Source organism: Ammospiza caudacuta, chromosome 12 (assembly GCF_027887145.1).
Source record: "Ammospiza caudacuta isolate bAmmCau1 chromosome 12, bAmmCau1.pri, whole genome shotgun sequence".
Lineage (NCBI taxonomy): Eukaryota > Metazoa > Chordata > Aves > Passeriformes > Passerellidae > Ammospiza > Ammospiza caudacuta.
The window spans coordinates 13,436,015-13,455,269 of record NC_080604.1 but is presented as its reverse complement, the minus strand read 5'-3'; the positions used below and the strand labels follow the sequence as shown (position 1 = coordinate 13,455,269).

The window sequence follows — 19,255 nt, the reverse complement described above, 5'->3', positions numbered from 1 at the left end:
CCCTTGTCAGGCTTCCTAAGGAAAAGGCAAGCAGTATGAAAACCCTGGAAACCAGAAAACAGGTTTTAAAGCAGGTGCAGTGGGTGCAGGAGACATCCTCCAAATCCATCTCCTCCCCAAATGAGCTTGGGCAAGAAGAACAGCAGCAGCAGAGCCAAAAATCCCACAACCCCAGCCAGAAGCTCAGGGAATTTCCTAAGGAACAGCAGCTCCCACAGCAGCTCCCAGCTTCACCTGGCAGAAGGCAGCAGGGAGATCTGCAAGGCTGCTCCTGCAAGGATTTGCTCACCCTGCAGGAGACAGGGAAGAGACTTACATGCCCTCACCCTCTTGCCGTACGTCCTGGGCACCAGTGCTCAAGGTGGTAAGAAATGCAGCAATACTAGCTTTCAAGTTAAGTATTTTTATTATCAAAATTATTACATCTCTTGTGAAAGTTCAAATGTTACAGCATGGTGTAAAAACTCCACTAGAGTAAGAAGCTACAGCCCCCACCTTTCCTAGAGCTTTCCAGGGTCCCTCCCTCCTGCCCCCCTGCTGCGCCCGAAGGTACTGGAGCCTCTGGGCAGGGCCCCCCGGCCCCCTCCCGCCGCCTGGCAGGGCAGAGCCCGTCTGCCCCGTGCTGCTCAGAGCACGAAAGGGGAGGCTGCACCTCCAGGGCTAAGCCGAGTGAAGTTTACACCTATGTTATACAGTATACAGACACCCAACTGCGGGGTGACAAGTTCCATCCCAACACGCTCACAGCCAGACAGTGTGAGAAAGCTACTCTTTGTTTCAATATTTTAAAAGTCTCCCCTAGGCTGAACAAACACCTGATTTCAATTGTGATTAGAGAAATCTGTAACAGTCCTAAAAAAAGAGGAAGAAGACTGTGCATCTGCAAGGAGAGGGGAGACAGACTCACAGCATTGTTATCCAAGAGAAGGAGAAGTTCCACTGCAGCACCAGGGATGACACCTGTCATATATTAGCTAACCTACTATGGTTATAACTGAATATAAAATTAGATAAATAAAAACACGCCCGATATTACAGTAAACAAGTGAGAAAGAAGCTGGCAATCGTATGGAATTGAACACACAGCGCACTGTGTCTGGGCTGGCTCTCCTGCCACGCTCGGCGGGTGACAGCGGCTGGCAAAGACCCACATGGCACTGCCTGGAGAGCCTCTGGCTCAGCACAGACCGGGGTGCCCGCCCTCCACCCCACCATTGCCCCTTGCAGCCCCCCGTGTGCCGCAGCATCACTTGACTGCTCAGGCCCCTGGCCATCCCCTGTGCGTCGCACACCACAGCCAGAGAGCCCCGGCGCGGCAGCACAGCCCCGGCCGCGCTCCTGTTCACAGACTCCTTAAGCGACCTCAAAAACACTCGTTCACCACAGACCTGCAATGAAGCAGTGCAGGACAGCGCACCCCGGATCCTCTGCAGCCACAGGCACACGCTCCAACCCCCCCGTGCTGTTTGCATTTGCGGAGACTCTCCCGTCCTGGAAAAGCCCCGGCGGCGGCAGTGGCGACCCAAGCCCAAAGGCAGCCGTGTGCGCTCGTCTGCTTGTGACTGGAATGATCGTAACGGATTAAAGCCCTCCCCAGAACGCACTGAGAACCTGACCTATAAAGAGATTGGAGTTAACTTCCCCCAACGTTTCCTTTAAACTGCTTTTGAATTCACAACTGTGTCCGTGCTGCATGTGTGACTGTGGCCATGGGCACGGACCAGAGACAGAGGCTGTGCCACAGTCATTGCACTTGAACCATTTTCTTTTTTTTTTTTCTTTTCTGTTTGTTTCTTTTTGTTTTTGCAATGTACCCACATGTCAGGGAACTGCTTTGCTACAGTCTCTGCCTCAGAGAAATCTGTGTTCTCCTACCAGGCCAGAGGCCAATACTGCTCACAAATCTCACCCGTGCATTTTCGACCTCAGCCTCTTGACCCCTGGCACCCCAGCATCAGGTGCAAGCTTTCAACACCAGCCCAGGAGCCACTTCCAGGGGTGACTGGAAGGAGCTATGGGCAGTTTTGTCCTCCTGAAGTCCAGGCAGCCCTAGGAAAGTCCTGTTTGAGTCTTTACTCCAGAACCTTGAAGCTGCTGCAGTCTGTACTGATGGACACTGCCTCCCCCGCGGTGCGGATAGTGTTGTGCACTGGAAATGACTGCGCCCCGGGAGCCCTGGTAGAGCACAGACTGGCCCGAGCTCGGCAGGCTGATAGTCCGCAAGTCTGACTGTAGTGAGCGAGCACTTTGGGGAGCGGAGGAAGAGCCCGACACGCCTGGGCAGGGCTGGGAGCCCGACTCCGAGCACAGAGAGTCCACAGCTGGCTGCTGTGCCGGGCTGGCAGCCGCAGGGCAGCTCTTCCTCAGGAGGCTGCTGCTGACGCTGCCAGAGTGCTGCTGGCTGCTGAAATACCCCGAATTCCCTGCAAACAGGGCAGAGGAGTCTGTGGAGACCGAGTGGGCAGGGCTGGAATATGAGGTGGAGGAGAGGGATGTTTCCGAGGAAGCGTGGGACAGGCTGTGTCCTGTCCTCTGTGCTGCTGCCCGGTAGCTGTATCCAGGAGACGCGAGGTGCCCTCTGTACGGGGAGGAGTTCTGCTGGAGCAGGGTCTGGGATTCTGCCTGGGGACTGTCAGACTGCAGCAGCTGAACGAGGCATGCGGGAAAAAAGGAAAATGCACATCAGGCTGACTTCTCCGTTTCCTACCTGCTTCTCATCCTAAGGTGCTTAGTGCAGCACTGTGAACAATGGCAGCTAAGCACTGTTTCCCTCCTTATAAAAGCTTTATTTCAGAATGGCAGGTAAGATATGAAAGCATTTACCTGGTAGCTGTATCGAGAAGGACTGTAAACTGCTGGTCCTTTGTGGGCTTCTGGAGTGTCTCCTTCTGCTGCATCTGCAATGTACAGGCAGATGTTAAACCTCACCCCACTGAGGCCACAGCAGCTCCCTTCACATGACACTGCACAGTCCAGCCCTTGTGTTCCAGCCTCCCCAGCCACCACCATTTCAGAAACTGAAGAAACCCAGCATAAGACAACTGGGAAACCTTAACATGTGGGAAGAGCCACATGTGTAAGGGTGGCCACTCCCCTCACACCAGTGTGCTCTGGTTTATCACAAAGCCAAGCTGCCTTGGACCAGCCTGTCTGAATGACCACACCTGGAGATAATGCACAGATACAGCCAGGGCTCCCCTGGCTGGCTCTTCAGTGTATGAGAGGCAGAAGATGGTTTCTAGGGACTCGCTAATTTTTCACTCAGTCTTGGTTACAGGAATCCACACTGGATACAGTTACATCTCAGGAGACAAAACTGCCCCATTCAGAGGGCTGTCAGCAGGATCCTGTGGTGGCCTTTCCTCAAAGGCAGATCCAGATGCTTCCAAAGACAGACATCCCATGCTGCCATTTTGGGGACTATGGTTTATAAGCCAACTGAGCTGCTACAAACAGAGATACTCCTGGAACTCAGAAATGAAATGCCTGTTTTTCTAACAGGCCAAGATGATGGAAATGCTTTGAGGTTTGGAGGGCACTGGCAGCATACAGCACACTCTGATCCATCTCAGATATGTGAGAGACCAAGAGGAATAAAATGCTTCCTGACAGAGTAAGCCTTTCTTGCACTTCAAGGGTGGGTGAGCTTGTCCTACCATACCACTGAACTTGACCTGGGGTAGGCAAGATGCACTTACTGCAGTGGCACAGCCACTGTGCCAACTGTGTGCTTCAGCTGCTACCCCTGTAACCATGGCTGGTGATCCTGCTTTCTGCAGGAGGGTGAAGCTGCTGGGACTAGATGATTTCACATCAGAATTCTCCTGCAGACTAATGAGACAGAACTGTTTATCTGCAGCATCTCAGGGATTCTCAGCAGCCGTGTTTGAAATGCCTTGGTGGAACATGCTGGGATTAGTAACAAATTTATATGACAGATGTGTCTCAGTCATGAAACAGGACACACTGCCTCAGTCTGCTCTGTACTTCTGCCAGACAAGTCTGGCTTTGCCCCAGCTGCACTGACACAAGCATCAGTGCCAGGAGGGCCCGTGGTTCTGCTGCCATTGTCCTCTCAGTGCTACACCACAGCGCAGGCTTAGCTAACACAGGTCTGGATGTAGCCCTTGCCTGTTCCTGAGGCTCAGAAATTCCGTCAGGGCACAGGCCTGCACAGAGACTGGGGCGTGAAGCTTCCAGCATGTGTCCTGTGCCACCTTCCATTTCTGAAATGTCATCGATGCAGCAAGGGCCTGTTTGGTGACATTCCAAGTGATGCCTTAAGTTTTAGCTTTTATATTTTTCAGATTCTGTGCTGCTTTAGTGTGTAACTCTGAGCTTCATATTATGTGTTAGCAAGTTCTCTTCACAAGGTAAGTAGACAATCCTTTTCCAGCTTGTCCAAGGACAAGCTCCAGGCCCAAAAAGTATATACAACAGTGAATTGAAAAGAGAAAAACAAGGAGGATGGAACTTCATAAGCTAAAGCCATAATTGCACATTTAACTCCAATATGGAAATGGACCAAAATTTGTAGAAGTGTGAGACCTTGTGACTGGTCATCCATTTTGTGACCATTTTCAGTTCATCTTGGGTGTAGCCTGGCCAAGCTCTTGTGCTGCCCAAGGTGTATCCACCATTAAGGCCTTTTAATAAATCCCTACTTTATTTTTGAACTCTGTCTAGCCTCTGTTCTAGGTCAGCTTTCTCAAAGCATCACAAGTAATGCAGAATGGCAAAATTCAGAAGTTTAGGGCATGTTTTGTTAAAAAGTCATGCACAGAAGAGCTGCTCAATTCAGAGATTGCTGTGATTAACACAAGTCAAATACAAGAATCACAAGAAATCTAAAGATTTCTGGAAGAAACTGTTCCTTAAAAGGCTGGGCACACCAGTAGGGCTATGCAATTTACTGGCAGTGCCTGTTCCCAGAAAGAAACCTTGACAAGTTAAAGACTACTGAAAGACTAAATTACCAATGGTAAATAAACTATGACCTTTCTGAATTTGCTTTATGTAAACTTAAAAGCTAGAGCCAACATCTTCCTCCCCTATTCTCAATACCTGCACAAGGGAAGGACACGAGTAACTGCTTTTCTTGGCTGTGCTGGCCTGTGTCACCCTAAAGCATATATGAAGTGACAGGTTTTGCTGAGAGCAGCTGCAGTTCTCAGAAGCGTGCAATGCACACAAATTACACAAATTCCATTTCATTGCTACATGCTTCATCAGCAAACCCTCCAACTTTGGGATTTTTTAGTTCCTGTTAATATTATCTGTTACAGCAGCAGCATGTGAAAATGTGCATCTTCATAACTTCTCCAGGTGCTACCAGGAACAGCAGGGACTCAGCCACCCATTTGTTTCACTAAGAAGCAGAGCAGCAACTGGGGGAGGGGAGGTGGCTCAAAGAATCTAAACAAGAATCTAAACAAGCTGCTGAAGAAATTGCCAGAGCAAGCAAAAAAAGAAAAAAAGTACTTTGCTGTGCTAGGATGAAGGAAACAAGATGACTTTTGTCAGCTGCAGCATTAGGTTTTCACAACACAGAATGGGATGGGGTTTATGTAACAAGAAAGAATTTATCACTGCAGATGAAAGTTTAACTCCATCCTAAGTCTTGGGTGACACTGAAGAGCCAGAGCTGTACAAGTAACATTGGGCAAAGACCTGTTCCAAAAGCCTGAATTTTGCCTACCCCTCCAAAAATTAACCAGGAAAACCACTTCCACTGGTATGGGAAAGACAGGGAAAAGACTCCCAATTGGGTCTCATGAAAATGTGACATACTAGATAGAGAAGAGGACTTCCTCTCAAGACTAGATGACAAAAAAGCACTGAAAGAATGTGCTTAGGTGTACAAAACCAGGAGAACTCCAAATGGGAAGCCAATTTTCAAAGCTTGTCTCAAACACACCTTACTGCAGCCTGATTTGCAATGAAGGAAATACATACTTGCCCTAAACTGCTCAGAAACAAGCCAATACTCTTGTCTGAATGTTCACCCAATGTCCACTGAATGAAGCTCTTTCAGAGCATAGGAGGTGCTAACCCATCTGTCCAAGGACAAAGAAGCTGTCCTGTCAGAGTCAAGGTGCAGACAGTCTTGGATTCAATCCCTAGAAAAAAAATCTAGAAGTCTTCTAGGTCCAACACGAGAGGGATACAGGCTCAAGCAATATCTGAATAACAGTAAAGTTTGGTTTGCAGAAGGCAGCTTTGATAATGTTAAAGATGAAGGTACAACTAACCAGCTTCACAGACAAGTTGGCAAAGTTACCCAAGCACATCATGTCCCTCCAAGCAAACATGCCCAAGTTTCCCCACCCTACCTGCATCTCTCTCAGGAGCACAGTCCTGGGTAGGGGAGGATTCGTGTCTCTGGGCCACCTTGGCCCCGCTCCTCAGCACCTTCTCCAGCATCCCCCGGCCCTCCCGCAGCCGCTCCACCGACGTCGGCACCATCCTGCAACCAAACCAGGCACAGCTGAGGGGGAGCAACATCCCCAGTGCACAGGGAATCAGAGACCACCAGCTCCTTTAGATGGATGAGGAACAAACTTCTGAACTGGTTCTGCCATGTAAAACCTCCAGTGGGATTTCAGGTCCCTGCTATCATGATGCCACTGCCCTCAGAACACCAAGTCTTTAATCAAAAACATGGTATGAGCATCCAGTTCAGTAAATCACCTGGTTACAGAAATATTATTTTGAGATTCAAACCTTTTTTTGAAAATCCTGATATTGGCTTAAGATTAACTGCAGTTATTTTGCATAATTACATTCATTCAAACTAAGCAGAGGCAAACTCAATACCTTTATGATAATACAGTGCCAAGACAATATAGTTGGATACTGCAATATTCCAGAGCAGAGCTTGCTGGGCCATTTTGCCCACTAATGCCACTTTGTCCTGTTAATTTTGTAGTGTGAAAACTCTCCACTCAAGATTAATTCTAGATATTGTTCCATTTTCAAGTGTCTTGTCTAAGGGTGACAAAGAGCTGAAGTGGCTTTCCTAAAGCCAAACTGTTGAAGAAAAACAAGAGCTACAGACAAACCTCAGGCCCCTGGGTCAACATTCCATCTACCATGCACAGAAACATCCAAATCTCTTTGGAAATGTGTCTTTTAACGTAGAGACAGCATCACCATGAGTAGGGATTTTACAATGCCTTTACTCTGGACACTGGTGAATTTGTGCCTTAAACATGCCTGAATTTAAATATTTAGGTTATATTAAATGCATATGATGGAAGCATGCATATTAGCTGGATATTGACTGATTTCTGTATTTTATTTTTGTTAAGATGTATTGAAAACTGTGCTTTCCATTAGGGTTTTTTTAATATTTTGTTTGCTTGGAGACTTCTTTTCTGCAAGGCTGGCTTTACTGTGCAGCAGCACATCTGTTTACATTGTGATGGCTTTATCCTGGCAACTGAAATAGACAAACCATTGTGGTTTTCTTTTTATTTTAATGAAAGCTATTCTCAATCATTGCAGAATTCAGCAAAAATCTGGAAGACTCTACACATTAAGGCATGGAATTTTAGTTCCCACCAATTTCTTCTGTTCCTAATATTATTGTGAATGTCTGGAAATGTATCTGATATATAAGAATAGGGAGTGAAAGACGAAACTGGGTCACTTTACCTCAGTAACAGGTTCTAATATATTTTTAAAAGTAGAAAGTGAGTGTACGTTTGTCAGCCATGCCCATTAAAACACAGAAACCCAAGGATTTTAAAGGCAGCAAATCTGCTTAATCCCACTTCAAAACCTATCAGCATGGTTTCAACTTTATATCCAGTGTGCCATAACAATGGGATCTTTATACCCACACAATACTTACTCCTGAAACCATGTGGGAAACTGAAGCCAGAGCAGGACCTGCTGAGGGAGCAGCAGATGAAGCTCAGAGAAGACAAAAGATGGTACTAAAGCAAGGATGCCACACTGACACCTCACCCTGAACTATTTTAGTTCATTCAGCTGGCTGGCTTTTTTCCTACTCTTTTATAGGCAGAAGGAAGTAGCACAGGAGGAGAACAACATGGGCTACTGCCACTTTTACAGAATATCTGAAAATAAAATAATGATGATAAGCTAATCATTAGCAGACTGCCTCAGCTGTGGCCAGTCCCAATATCTGGCAGAAGGTCCTCTGGTAGACAAAAAACTGTCAGAGAGGTAAAGACAAATTGTTTCCATTAAACTCTGCTTGAAAAGTGATGGAAAAAGGAAGGAAACAGATCTATTACTCCTCCAAATTCACCCAAGTGCTTTCAACACAAACTTCATACTTCTCATTGCCCTCAGCACTGCTTTGAATTTCTCCTCATGCCAACCCCCTGCCATTACCCGAGCAGTGACCCAGCCATGTATGTGGAAATCAGCATCAGAAAAGGGGCTGTGTGTCTGTGTGTGCCTTTCTGCTGGTGGTGTGCACAACCAGAACCTCACTCCAGGGCAGCAGAGCCAGTGCCCTACACAGATCCAGTCAGCAGAACCTCCCAGCCATCACTAGCACCATAATGCACACTGGCAATTCAGTGCACTACTTCATGTTTTGGACCAGGTTCAAAATATTTGAAGACTTTCCCTTTATCAAACCTTCTCAGGGTAACCATGATAAAGGTGGTTTGTCCATGCCTTTGGCATGCCAGTGACCAGAGTCTGGTAAATTAGCAAAGCTGGAGCTGTTGCACAGTCCCTGCTTCTCAAGTACAAAGCTACAGAGGCCTGTGAGCTTTCCTTCAGAACAGGAATGGACTTAGTATCACTCATGTCCAAGAAGAGTGAAGGTTCAGCCAAAAAAGACCTGCATTAGACTTTCATTACCTGGACAAGACCTTACAACCCAAGACCTCAAAATGGAACTTGTGGAAGAGAACAGCTGCTTAAGTTTGTACCTTTCAATACAGCTTTTTGATACCTAAACGAAGAATTAAAAGACAGGCTGAGAAGAGTGCTGGTATCCTTCACAGCTGTTTAGCAATTATGAAAGAGAACAATACCAAGAGACCCAAATGAATCCATCTCACTGCACATATGGTTATGGAAATGCCCCCTGGGGACTTTGGTCCTTCCCTTAGGGAATCTCAGGCTTGCTTGGAAGGGTAACACTCACCACCTACTGCTGATGCTGTCCTGGGATTTACTGAGCGATGATGAGGAACTACAGCCCCTTGAGTCTGGTGGGCTGACATCCTCAATGTGAGGCAGGGAGGGATGAGAAGGGGAGAAGCCACTTTGTGGGGAGGACGGAGTTCGTGCTGCGGAGCCCGAGGGGCCGTTCCCATCCGCGTCAGCCCCGGAGGCGCCGCTGCCCTGCCGGGTGGGGGTCCCTGCGCCGCGGCCATCGCCGCCCTCCTTGGCCTCCTGCTTCCGCTTGCGGTACTCGAGCAGCGACACCTGGGGAGGAAACACCGCCATGGGCCAGGGAACAGAGCACCAGGACAGGGAGGAAACACAGCCATGGGCCAGGGAACAGAGCACCAGGACAGGGAGGAAACACAGCCATGGGCCAGGGAACAGAGCACCAGGACAGGGAGGAAACACAGCCATGGGCCAAGGAACAGAGCACCAGGACAGGGAGGAAACACAGCCATGGGCCAAGGAACAGAGCACCAGGACAGGGAGGAAACACAGCCATGGGCCAGGGAACAGAGCACCAGGGCACGGGGAGGAAACACAGCCATGGGCCAGGGAACAGAGCACCAGGGCACGGGGAGGAAACACAGCCATGGGCCAGGGAACAGAGCACCAGGGCATGGGGAGGAAACACAGCCATGGGCCAGGGAACAGAGCACCAGGGCACGGGGAGGAACAGGCCCACACACTGTCCAAAAACATCTTCTGGGACTGCAGGTAAAACTTGAAAAGGCATACTGGGATTATCAACTCAGTGGATGTGGAGGCACTCCAGAAAAGAGCTAAGTGGTGCAAATTCAGAGTGCCATGATCACCCTCCTTTTACTTTTTATGACCAATATATCAGTAGAAACATCCAGCTCGTTTGCTTCTCTAACCACCTGGATTTTCCCATTACTTCAGGAGATGTAATTCAAGCAACAAGCTTCTATAACCTCCCTCCTCTCAAAACCCTCCACACAGTCTCTCTGGTTCAGGACATTATGTAATTCTTTTCAATATCTGTATTGAAATATTTTTTTTTTTCAATATCACCAAAAGAGGTAATAAGTCTTCTTCACAAAACTGATATCTTCAGTGCCCAGTTCATCTGCACTAGTTCAGCCACACTAACACTAAAAGCTTGGTGAAGCCTTGCACAGAATTTTAACTTGCTTACAGCAGGCTCCTGCTATGGAGGCATTGCAAACTTCAGCCCTACCACCAAAACAAACTGCTTGTAGCCAAGGCAGAATGTGTTTTGGGCAAAGCAGTCTCAGATTTATCAAAGACACCAGCCAAAGATAAAGCAGCCTTGGAAGACAAGGTCAGCAGAACCAAAAAGAAACGAATATTTCCACCTGGGCATTTACCTTTCAGCCTGCCTATCCTCAAAGTTATTATAAGGAAAGGAGCCATGAAGGACTCACAGAAGGCAGTTCTGCTGAAGAATTTATCAGCTATGACTCAATGCCCACACAGAAGGCTTTATGATGCTAAAATATTGAACAAGTTATTTCTAAAAGTAATTCAACATATGAAGGTTTTAAGTTAAATGTAATTTTAAAAGAAAAACAAAGAAAAAAATAAAGAGACTCCAGAAATGGAAAAGAAATAAGATATTCCATCCAGCTGGACCCTTATACAAGTTATCTCAGTTACACTTGCCATAAAAAAAATTCCAAGCACAGGAAAAGGCACTGATAATTTGTCCCATGAGTACCCAATTTTATCACAGCACTACCTTGACTTAACATTTTACCTCAGTTTTAGTCTCATGAGGGTCACTAGGCTGCTGTAAGAAACCAGTATGTATTTGGTTTTGTTAAACTATATTCCTGTGTTTTTAGTTTCAAAGAGCTAAAATTTAAATAACCTTCATCTTACTTTTGTTGCAATGTTATGGAAATGTTCTAATATGTTCTAGTAAACAGCCCATGTTTTCTTTTGAAACATTAGACTCTCTTTCCCAGTAGAACCCTTTTCATCCTGATAAATAACACCTTCACCAGCTGTACAGCTGCACTATGTTATTGCTTTGGGTCTTGTCTCAGTTTAACAACTGCTAATGAAAGCTGCCAGCATTCTGCTCTTTTTTTCTGTGATCCCAGAAGAGGTATTTGCACCGTGGTGTCTTTTTTTCCACTTCTCACATCAAAATCTTGCCTTAAGGGTAGCTCTCCCTCTTGTAACTGTTTTCACCCAGGCATTGGATGCCTGGATAACTTGCCCAGACTCTCTGTTCTGCCTGTCTTTGCAGTAATCTGAGTGGGAACAGTAAACCCCACGGCAATGTAAGGATTTCTTTCACAGGAGTACTTGCCTTCTTCCTTTGTGGTGGATTCTGGGGAGCAGCTCTGGTGCCTTCAGCAGCCCTCTCGCTGCAGGGGGACATGGACCCATGTGCTGTCTCTTTGAGCAGCCCTGACTCGTGTCTGCTGAAATACCCTTCTGCAGGAGAGCTGCAGCACCCTGCATCCGAATTCATGGGCTTCCTGTCTGCCAAAGGAGGAGAGCCCTGCAGCAGCCCATCCACGCGGGGCATAGCGTTCAGTGGGGAGAAGGCATACATTAAATTAAACTCTGTCCGAAAAGCCTGATCAGAGCTTCGTAGCAGCATCTGTGCTTCCCCACTTTTCCCTGGGAAGTTCATCTCTGAAGTAGAGTTTACGGAGGATTGTGGAGCCACGTCAGAGGATGCAAAGCTGAGCAGCGACGGCCGTTCCTGGCAGGTGTTTGCACTGGAATCCAGGTAGCCACCCTTGGAATCCAGCTCGGATCGGAGGCAGACCTGGGAAATCCAAGAAGGATATAGGAGGGGGGTGGGCAATCAGGAAAAAGGTCAGGCAAGGGTAGGGAGAGAAATTTAAGTCAGAAAACCTTCTGTACAGTGCTAGCTTCCCTTTTCCCTGTTCCTTTCTAAATACCCCTTTGGTTCTTTCCTGCACTGTTCTCCTCATTCCTCAGGGGAGTGACTGAGACTAAACAATGATCAGTTCAGCTGTCCAATACAGGATGCCCCTTCCCCTTCAGCAGTCTTTCTGCAGCAAGAGGATAAAGCTCAACACTATCCCCAGGCAGTTAATGAATTAAACTTAGCATTTTCAATTGCCTCATACATCAGAGGCATACTGCTCATACAGAGCAGTAGCCAGGAGAGAACAGAACAGATCTGCTGTTCTGCTGTTTTATTAGCCAAGTCCTTGCCTGTCCCAAGTCAGCCACTACTAACTTCCTAACAATAAAATATCCAGGACCTCCAAGCCATTTGTTTTCACTTATTGTGAACTTTGGAAATCTCTAACAATAGTACATTCATTTAATTTTTACTGCATTTTTACGTTTCACAGTTTTCAACAAAACCACAATGGCATCATCTTTGTGCTGTCAGAGTTTGTGGAGCACTAGGCAATAACACAACAGTATATTCATTTATCTACTTAAAGTGCCAAAAACCCTCCAGGGCAGCAGAACAATCATCTCCTTCACCACATTAATATGTCAGGATCTCAAACAATGAGTACAACTGACAAGATTTCATCCTCTTTGCAGGACTACAGTGCAGAGGAAAAAACACAACAGCACCAGGCACCAGTTCTGCCCTCCTGCTGTTGCTGAGAACATCTCCCTGCTGTATTACAGCTCCCAGTAATCCACCACCTTGGAGATGAGCACGAATTTTCTACTATGAAACAGTCACTGAGCAAGGCAGTTCATCTCATCTTTCACAACAGGTCAGGCTAAGCAAAATACTACATTTTACCATCTCCTCAACAATTTCAGTCTGCAAGTGAGTGGGTGTTAAGTCAAGGCTGAAGAGAACAAGTCAGGTGTACCACTATGTGCTTGTAAGTCAAAAATAGTGGTGAATACTTTCCCTTCCCCAGCAGTCATTTGGCCACTACTCAGTAAATTTTACAGACCACTCATGGGCTGGGCTGAGTCTGAAATTGGTGATGGCAATTCCAGGGTCCCCAAATCTCTTGTGTGCACCTCAGTAGCTGAGACACACTGAGTCTTTGCACTGTCTGATTCCCACCAGGGTCAACAAATGAATTGAATTCCAGTCTTCAATTAGTTGTGATAACCCTGAAAATTCTCCTCAGCCTTACTGTGACTAAAGCTCCACCCTTATTCCCAGTGCCTGCACACTCCTCCCTCCCCTCCCAGCAGGCTCCCAGAACTACCTCAGGTGACATGGACTCGGGCCTATGCGCAGGGGAGCTCTCGGGGGAGGACACGTTCTAGAGGAGGGAAAAGCATCTAGTTATTCATCTACTTCAAAAGTCAGGAGGCAATTACAATGTACAAAAGCAGACAGGTTAGCAATGGCTATTCTAAACAACTGGCCCCAGCCTGGACAGCATCATGGCTGGCTAAGTAGTTGCTAAAGCTTCCTGGAAGCACAGACAGGGCTGGGTTACTGCATCTCATGATGCAACTTAGTACCCAAACCAGAGCACATGAATGTTAAGAAAAGCAGCAGCTACCTCTATATTTCTGGTTCTGTCAGATAGACTTTGCACCATGAAGTATAGAGAAAGACTCTTATGGTTTTAGTCTGAGAATATGGGAGAGAATAAAAGCCTGGTTTAGCCCAGAAAGTAAACTAAAGACCCCAAAGACTAAGATGACATTTCATAGACATATACTATAAAATAAACATGTCTCTTTCAATCCACCGTGGGCCACCTTTCAGCTCAAGTCAAGAGAAGAGGTGTGAGCAGCCAGCTTTATGAAATGTTGTATTATCTGGGCACCTGTATGAGTGAAGGCAGTGTATGCATGAGACAGCACTGTTAAGGGCTCTTCTCAAGCACCTCCCTTTCCATGCTACTGAACAGGCCTAAAATAGAATCAGAGAGGCAGGATTCCCAGAGCTGTGCTGCTATCAGAGAAATATAGCAGGAGTCACTGTTTTCTGCAAAGCAGAAAACTGAGGAATCTCAGAAATTTCTTAACAAAAAGTTCTGACAAATTCCACAAAAAAAGCAGAAGCATCATGCTTTTGGCCACTCTTACGAATATGGAGGGGACAAGCATTCTCTAAATTGGTTCCACTCTAAAAACATCACAAAATTGAGTCTGAAAAATCTCAGTCTGTAAAACCAAAGAATATAGTGGAAGACGATGTGAAGTAACGCTACCATACTCTGGGTTACTGAAAGCTGTTTGAGGAAAGAGGAGCCAAGGATGCTTTACAGCCTCTGAGAAATGGAATACTCATACTCTTTGGAAGTGGCAGGGTGAAAACCCCATTGGCACAGAGATCTGAAGTGGGGCAGATGATTAAAGGTCACTGAAAAACCTGAGAAATTAAGAGCTACTCTGCAGAAATAGAAAAAAAAATATAAGATTAATGTTACTGATAGCTACAGAGTGAGGGGAGGCGGGGCTGTAGCAAAGTTTGACATTTCACAGAGCAGGAGATCTGTCCAGAAATGAAGCAGAAGAGGAAGGCAGCGGTGCTCTTGAAGCTGAAACTGTGATGCTGCTCAGGAATACACACTCAAAAAGGAAGGTCCTAGTGCCAGCTCTGCTGCAGATATTGCTGTTTGGTTTTCAGCACCCCCAGCCCCGGGTGGATTTACCTCGAACTGTAGTGGAGTATTGCAGCGGCTGGCAGCCAGAGAGGGGATGGGGGAGAACACGACGCCGTAGCCATTGCGAGTCTCCTCCTCGCCGGGCAGCGACGAGCAGGGCGTGGCCAGCTGAGGGCTCGCTGTGCCGGGGACCGGAGGGACCGGAGGGACGGGAGGCGGGGGCGTGACAGGGGACAGCGGCCGCAGCAGCTTCTTCACGTTCTGCTCCATCAAGTAGCGAGACTTCCATTTCTTCAGGGGACTCAGCAAGTCTGAAACACAAACTGAGCTGAGGACACGGCTGACCCACTGAACACGAGCACATCACATGCTCCTCTTCCTCCTACTCCCAGCCCAAACGAAGTCTTCAATGCAACTACAAAAGACTCCCAAAAATGAAGTACCTCTGAGTTACTTCTACTTCAATGTCTAGAGACTGGTAACAGAACAATACATCATCAGGAACATGCACTGAACAAGGAAAGCAAATATTTCAACTAGAAGCAAGCACAAGAGGGAGCTAGGGGAAATGAAGACATGAAAGGTTAAAAAGAGCAGAGAATAGAGGAGAGAGGTCACAGGACATATTGTGATTCTTACAAACAAATCAGAGACAGCTCAGTTTTCATTACCTGAACCTAACAGTTCTCTATATGCTACATGAATACAGCCCAAGCACATTTCCACTTCCACTAAGGATTAAAGCCTTTCCCTCAGGCCTACCTCACTTCAAAATAATAATATTTTTTGATGCTTAGTTTAAAAAAAACACCAAAACAAAATCACCAGTAAATTCTATAAGTTAGGTCTTGCTCGAGAAGTACATTTATTGGTTCTGGCATTCTGTTTATTTCCTATTCATCTCACCTTTCAATAATCAAATTTGTATTATTTGTGTGATGTGTAGCTTCCTGTCTGTCATCCTTGGAAAACTGATCCCTGACTGGGCTGAGCTGCACTCTCTTTCTCTGTAAATTCAGACACAATATTTAACCATTCTGTTGCTTTACTCAGAGATTTTAGCTTCTCCATCCTTGAGACTTACTTAGTGATTTGTTTATTGCACACATACCTGTAAGACTTTGCTACACCTTCCCACAGTCAGCAAGTATTTAGTTGACCTTCTTAACAGCACCTTGCTGAAAAGAAATGATCCTGGGCTCTCTTCCCTCCCTTCCATTGTACAAGACATCCCAGAGCACTGAGATTGATAATGCAATGTTAAGTGATTATCTTTTGACAAGGAAATACTGAGAAACAGTATTTCCATCACAAATGCTCAAGCTAGAATGAGTCTGCAGAAATTTGAATGAACAGCAAAGCAACATTCTCACCTACCCATAAGCTGTGCCATGGGGCAGCAGGACACGTTAAATGTCACTTGTACAGTTCCCTTTGGTGTTCAGCACCTTCCCCAGTCTGACTCCAGTGCCCATGCTGCCCTGATGGTGCTGAGCACTTACCTGTGTCATCCTTGCAGATGCTGGAGGAGCTGCTGTTGTCATTGCTTTGGTATAGACACTGGGTCCTGTTCTCTTGCGGAGCTGCTGAGGTCTGAGTCATCCCCTCTTCCAGGGCCTGTTTGATCCAGCGCTGAAACAGAACGAGACTGCATAAACGTGAAACTCCTCGGGTACTTTCTCTGCAGTCCTGCAGGATGCACTCCAACTCCCACACTGCTGTGGAGCAGGGCAGGCTGCTCAGAAGCCTGGAGTTACCTCGCTGGTGTGTGCTTGGGTGGGAGCACTGAGCCCACCACTGCTGTGCTGGGGCTGTGCCCTTCCTGACACAGGCTCTGCGAGCAGCAATCATCACCAGTAACAGAGATAACTAAAGAGCAAATTATAAATATAAAAATGCTGGATGGTGGCACCTAAATCTATTAAAACAATAGTCATTTAAAAGAAAAGGGACACAAATATAATGAACTATGTAAAACCACTGATTTTTGCAAAAAAGCTGTTTCCTGCCAAGGAGAGCAAATTTGAGTAAAAAAAAATCTGACTAAAATGCAAGCAGCAGTTTTCAAGGAGCGTAAACCAAGAAAAGAACGATAAAAGCAAATAGTTTCTTCAGCTACTAATAAAAAAGGTAAGTCACAGTAGTCTTCTGAACATGGACAATTAAGAATGTTTCTCACACAAGTGAACATGAACTGAAGCCTCAGCAAATCAGCTGCTGCAGTGGGTATGGTAGCCCTGTATCTTGATACAAACTGACTCCTGATGGCAGGCAGGAATCTTTGCTTATTCTACTGTAAAGGTATCTGCCACAACATAGGGGAAAACACTCAGGTGATCCAGTGAAATGACAGCAAACTGCAGAAAAAAATCAAACAGCAATTTTCATTTGTGTAGTTTACCCAGGGGGCTCACTGTATCCAGACTCCTCTTGTCCTAGAGAGGTTTAAAATTGTACTTTTACCTTTCAGGAATCCACAGTTCATCTGCATGCCAGCAATGTGTATCCTATTAGAGATACACGCGTGTCTTATGACTCCTCAAAGCTATGGTGAAAGTACATCACACACTCAGTGGCCACAATCCTCAAAGTGAAAACTTCAAAGCGAGGATGAAGAGCAGGTGACAGGATCTATTCTGATGGCCTTCACTACCGTACAGCAGACACTTCTTCTCTGTTCAAATGGAGCTCAAGGCTTTCCACTGTGGCCGCCAGCAAAAGGGAGAAGTGGCAGCCAGTCTGGAGCACCTCTACCTCAAAGGTGGCATCTGATCTGCCAGCCAAGTCACTGCACAGGGTGTGATTAACGTGAGAGCAGCTTACAGTTCAGTTTCCTTGCGAGGTTCAGACACTGCCATGCTTTGGATGCAAACTGACATCATCAGCTGAGCTTTTTGGCACAGTTCTCAGTAGTTTAAGGATGAGGCCTGCTGACAATCCAAGAAAATATGTGATCTATTTCAACAGCCTTAATAAATCAACCTCCCTGGCTGAGTAGTCAAAAGTAGACAAGACACAGATCAGGTCTTGAGAGAGCATATCATCAAGTTCTGGACCATTTCTAGACCTCAGCTGGCTGAAAAGAAGGTATTCCCTAAGAGTTTTCTAAGCATTCCTGAACATAAGAAGCAGATTTCTAGATCTACAGACCATTAAATCATAAAACCACCAAATGCTAAAAATAATTTTCCAAGAAAAAGCCAGGGATCTCCTACGAAATGGATGAAACCTCTCACTAGAACAGCTAACAATTATTTACATTCAAAAAGCAGAAATCTTACAAATTATTTCTGCAACCTCTGTTCTGGACACAGCAACTTTCAATGCTTTAATAACTATTAAATTGAATAGGTACCGTATTTAAGTTTTCAGATTATGAAACAAGAATGCTGGATTACACCATTAATAATTTCCCTACTAAATTGGGAAATGGATAGGGAAAACCATGACACAGCTTAGCAGAGTCTAGAAAAATCACTTTACAATTACAGGCTACCAAAGCAGTGGGTTGTTCTAACAACATACAAAATCACAAACTGAACATGAGTTTAAATTAACCTGTCAAAGAAAACTCAGTCATACTGGGATGCACAAATTGGGTACAGGTCAGAAGATACAAAGCAACTTTTCTGCTTTGAAAAGAGTCAAATGCAGCAACAGATTGGAAGATTTGTTCCATGACAGTAGTTTTCCCTCAATTTTGAACTTGCTGGCCAGTTGTACAGCAACTGCACTGAGCACAGAACTCCAAATAACTCTGTCAACTTTGCTCTGGATATTTCTCTCTTCCCTGGGGCTCAAAGACACTGTTAAGGTTCAAAAGAAGCTCAAACCTTGCAGTTCTCAGCTTAAAGATGCATGAGGAGGTTGCCCAGGCACACAGAAACAGACAAGGTGTTGTCATACCTCTACACACAAACCGTGAAGAGCTTTACCTATGAAGGAAATACTGAAGAAACTGTTAGGGCATGACAACAAATTGGCTGAAGGTGGAAAACAGTAAAGTCCAAAGATTCTCTCTGGAAAAATACCCTCAAACAAAGGAAGGCAAAGAAACCAGGACATGGTACCTGAAAGCCACCAAGACAGGGAGAGAAGAAAAGATTTCTGTATAATTGTCCTCAGGTAATCACACAGGAACTGGAAAGTCCATGAGCAAAACCAGCAGGCAACAGGAAAGATGGATTCCAATACAAATCTGACTGAGTGAACTACCCTGCCTTCCCTGCAGATGAGTAAATATTGGCATTTACTGGTCATCTCTGGAGGAACTAGATCCTTAGCTGGGCCTGGTTCAGGCTTCCTGCAGGGCCTCAAGTATCTGCTGTAGACAGGCAGTCTGTGATGCCAAACAAAGAGCTGTGGACTTGTTCTTGTGAACAGGCAAACTCAAAGCTTTTAAACCACAAAGGCTCTCCAAAGAAAATGAATCTTAACTGAGGCACGGGATTCTTGAGCTCCTCTGCAACACTGTCCTATCCCCACAATGCCAACCATCCTCTGACTGTGAAAGTAGTAATATTAAACTTTCTAAGGGAAGCAATCAACACTCTTTGAATTGTGTATGCTGGATAATA

General features: G+C 46.0%; 1 protein-coding gene across 1 annotated transcript in view; it reads right to left on the bottom strand.

Annotated features, from left to right (window-relative positions):
* Positions 1-1,761: 1,761 nt before the first annotated feature.
* Positions 1,762-19,255, bottom strand: part of SETD5 (SET domain containing 5) — a 63,972-nt gene continuing 46,478 nt past the window's right edge. Inside the window, exons 17-24 of the mRNA XM_058812854.1 lie at positions 16,181-16,310; positions 14,727-14,989; positions 13,323-13,379; positions 11,459-11,926; positions 9,134-9,417; positions 6,333-6,466; positions 2,824-2,897; positions 1,762-2,646 (exon numbers count right to left, since the gene is read on the bottom strand). Coding sequence (XP_058668837.1) covers positions 2,050-2,646; positions 2,824-2,897; positions 6,333-6,466; positions 9,134-9,417; positions 11,459-11,926; positions 13,323-13,379; positions 14,727-14,989; positions 16,181-16,310 — 2,007 coding nt within the window. The 3' untranslated portion in view covers positions 1,762-2,049. The remainder of the gene's footprint in view (positions 2,647-2,823; positions 2,898-6,332; positions 6,467-9,133; positions 9,418-11,458; positions 11,927-13,322; positions 13,380-14,726; positions 14,990-16,180; positions 16,311-19,255) is intronic.